The sequence below is a fragment of the Eurypyga helias genome, unplaced genomic scaffold (genome assembly GCF_000690775.1).
Source record: "Eurypyga helias isolate BGI_N326 unplaced genomic scaffold, ASM69077v1 scaffold2778, whole genome shotgun sequence".
NCBI classification, from domain to species: Eukaryota; Metazoa; Chordata; class Aves; order Eurypygiformes; family Eurypygidae; genus Eurypyga; species Eurypyga helias.
In genome coordinates this window covers 30,170-32,642 of record NW_010264871.1, presented here as the reverse complement: position 1 = coordinate 32,642, position 2,473 = coordinate 30,170, and the positions used below count along the sequence as shown (strand labels likewise).

General features: G+C 39.8%; 1 protein-coding gene across 1 annotated transcript in view; it reads right to left on the bottom strand.

The window, feature by feature from the left end:
• Positions 1–1,631: 1,631 nt before the first annotated feature.
• The window catches only part of SLC22A16 (solute carrier family 22 (organic cation/carnitine transporter), member 16), a 14,366-nt gene continuing 13,524 nt past the window's right edge, over positions 1,632–2,473 (bottom strand). The window contains exon 7 of the mRNA XM_010156516.1: positions 1,632–1,927. Within this exon, the coding sequence (XP_010154818.1) occupies positions 1,715–1,927 (213 nt within the window). The 3' untranslated portion in view covers positions 1,632–1,714. The remainder of the gene's footprint in view (positions 1,928–2,473) is intronic.

Genomic DNA, 2,473 nt, shown 5'->3' with positions numbered 1-2,473 from the left:
ATAATTGAAAAATGTGACCATTAGGCTCTAGAGAATATAGACTATTTATCTACAGTAACACAGATGTCTTAGTTTGGGGTACACGGCAAAGAAGTAAACAAGGAAGACTTGTTTTGATGAGATCGTACCAGCTAACATAAGAGTAGGGGCCTTAGATGAGAAAAACTCTGATTTCAAACCAGGGATGACAGGGTTCACACAGCCCAGGCAAGAGAGAGCTGTCTGAACCTCAACACACAGAAGGTCCCTGTGCTGCTCCCCTCAAACCAAGGGTGGTCAAGAGAAAAGGATACAGATCCGCAGGCAAGAAAGAAACCCCCAGGCCAGGAGGTAGGCTGAAAAGGGGAGGTGGGACAGAAAGCCATAAAAGCAGAAGCCAGAATGATGCGTTCCTATCTGTCAGCTTTCTGTGGTCTGCAGTCACATGGCAGAATCACTGTGCCAAGCAAGGAAGTGTTGGTGCACACATGAGGTGTGGGCAAAGGTGGGACATTTTACAGACAGTTTGGCTAAAACTAGAAAGTAACTGGTAGCTCTTCGACTGATCACTGTCCTCCAGCTACCATTTCTTAAATTACATTTTTCTAACTGACTTTGTGGTGTATAAGGAAAAAATGAGCTACAGCCAGCTAATCTATGAGAAAAATAGTGTGTAGGTACTATATCTCCTAAAGATTCATTAATAACTCAGCCCACCTCTGTGCAGGGAGCCTGAGTAAGACCCACACACCATTTATTCTTTTCCACCGAGGACTGAGAAGGCCTTGATGGAGGCATTTGGCAAAGCTGCTGGGGTAGCTTTTAAAAGTTACAATGAATCTGATGCTAGATTTGGGCTGAAATAAGTGAGAAGAGGGGCACTGAAACAGAGTATGGAATGAATACAACTTTCAAAGGCATCAGGCATTTTTGTTTTACCTAAACGAGAAAGAACTTACTGAGACAGCAGTAGGTCCAGTGAATACTTTTTTTGCTAAACCACTAATAAAAATACATTTGCCATTCGACAGAATGAATATACAAACTATTTGCACATTTTGCAAACTTAGTATTGTTTTTCCAGTTGGCTAATAAAAATACATTTGCCATTTAACAGAATGAATATACAAACTATTTGCACATTTTGCAAACAGTATTATTTATCCAGTTGGAAGCTGTTCCCCAGAACGCTCTCCTTTGTTAACAATGGCACCTTTTCTAGTAGAAAACGTGGAAAAAATTTTGTATCAAGTAATATCAGTAACTTTAAACTATGTTAAGGCTTCTCCTTTCAATTGTAACTGTCTGAGTTTACTGTGTTCTGAAGTCTCAAGCCTGTAACTGTCAGCTGCAAGAGGACGAGAGCAGACAGGGCACTTTGTGGTGGGTTTACAAATCTAACTGCAGGAAGTGTGAAGCAAAGAAATGGCATATTTTTTACATATGTGTAATCAGGGAGGTTCCAACATTTAGAGTAATCATTCCAACTGGTCACAGCAAGTCAGATAGGTTTTCTAAAGTCGGGTAAGTTTGAAAAGGGATCGAGAAATTCTATCAAATTTTCTGCAATACCTCAGTCACATGGAAAGAGTTTTATATACATGCTCTATTGAAAAGGCATGACTGGATACGAAGTAAAAGGCACAGGTATTATAGATCAGCCATATTTTTTGACTAAGAAGATCTTATAAATTACAGAATGATTAAAATTGGGAACTGCCATTTTGATGTTGCTTTATTTCTCAGTGCTGACTGCTTCTTGACCGAACATCTCTATCTTTTCTGATGCTGCACCACTGTGTGCTGGAGAAGTCTTCCCTGAACAGCTTTTCTTATTTCTTCCCATTTCTGTAGCTTCCGCCAAAGTATTAGTCAGTGGTTTTCCCAGTGTTTCCGGAAGCATTATTGTTAATATTCCACTCAGAAGAGCCATGATTCCAACAAGCAACTAGAAGAAATAAACAGTAGAAGGTTTACTGTGAACAGTGAAGGTAGAAACATCTTTCAAGTTATGCATCTTTGATCTTGCTTGAGAGTACGTTTAAAATAAAGCACAAGGAACTGTAATGTAAAGCAAAGTTCATTTAGTCTTAAGTGTTGGAAGTCTAAAGGATCTGCCTTTTTTGTTGTATGAATGAGAGATTACACAGCAGAATCAGCGAAGAGCAATTGAAGTGTTGTGAACAAGGGATCCATACAGTGCAAGCAGGAATAAACCTGTTTGAGAAAACAATAGATGTATCTTCATTTGGTATTTCTACTATCAGGTCGGTATTTAAGAACAGATTCTAGGATTGCATACATTTATTTTTACATGCATGTTCATAGAGCTACCATTCCCCTGTCACCTGTAATCTCAATTCTCAGCTCCTGAACCTATTCCCCCTATATCTGTATTCTTGCTCCTCCTGCACACAGCCAGATCAGAATTCCTCAGTATGGCTCATTGGCCTGGAGCCACAAAAGTGCACATCCCTGCTCAGGTGAGCACTTC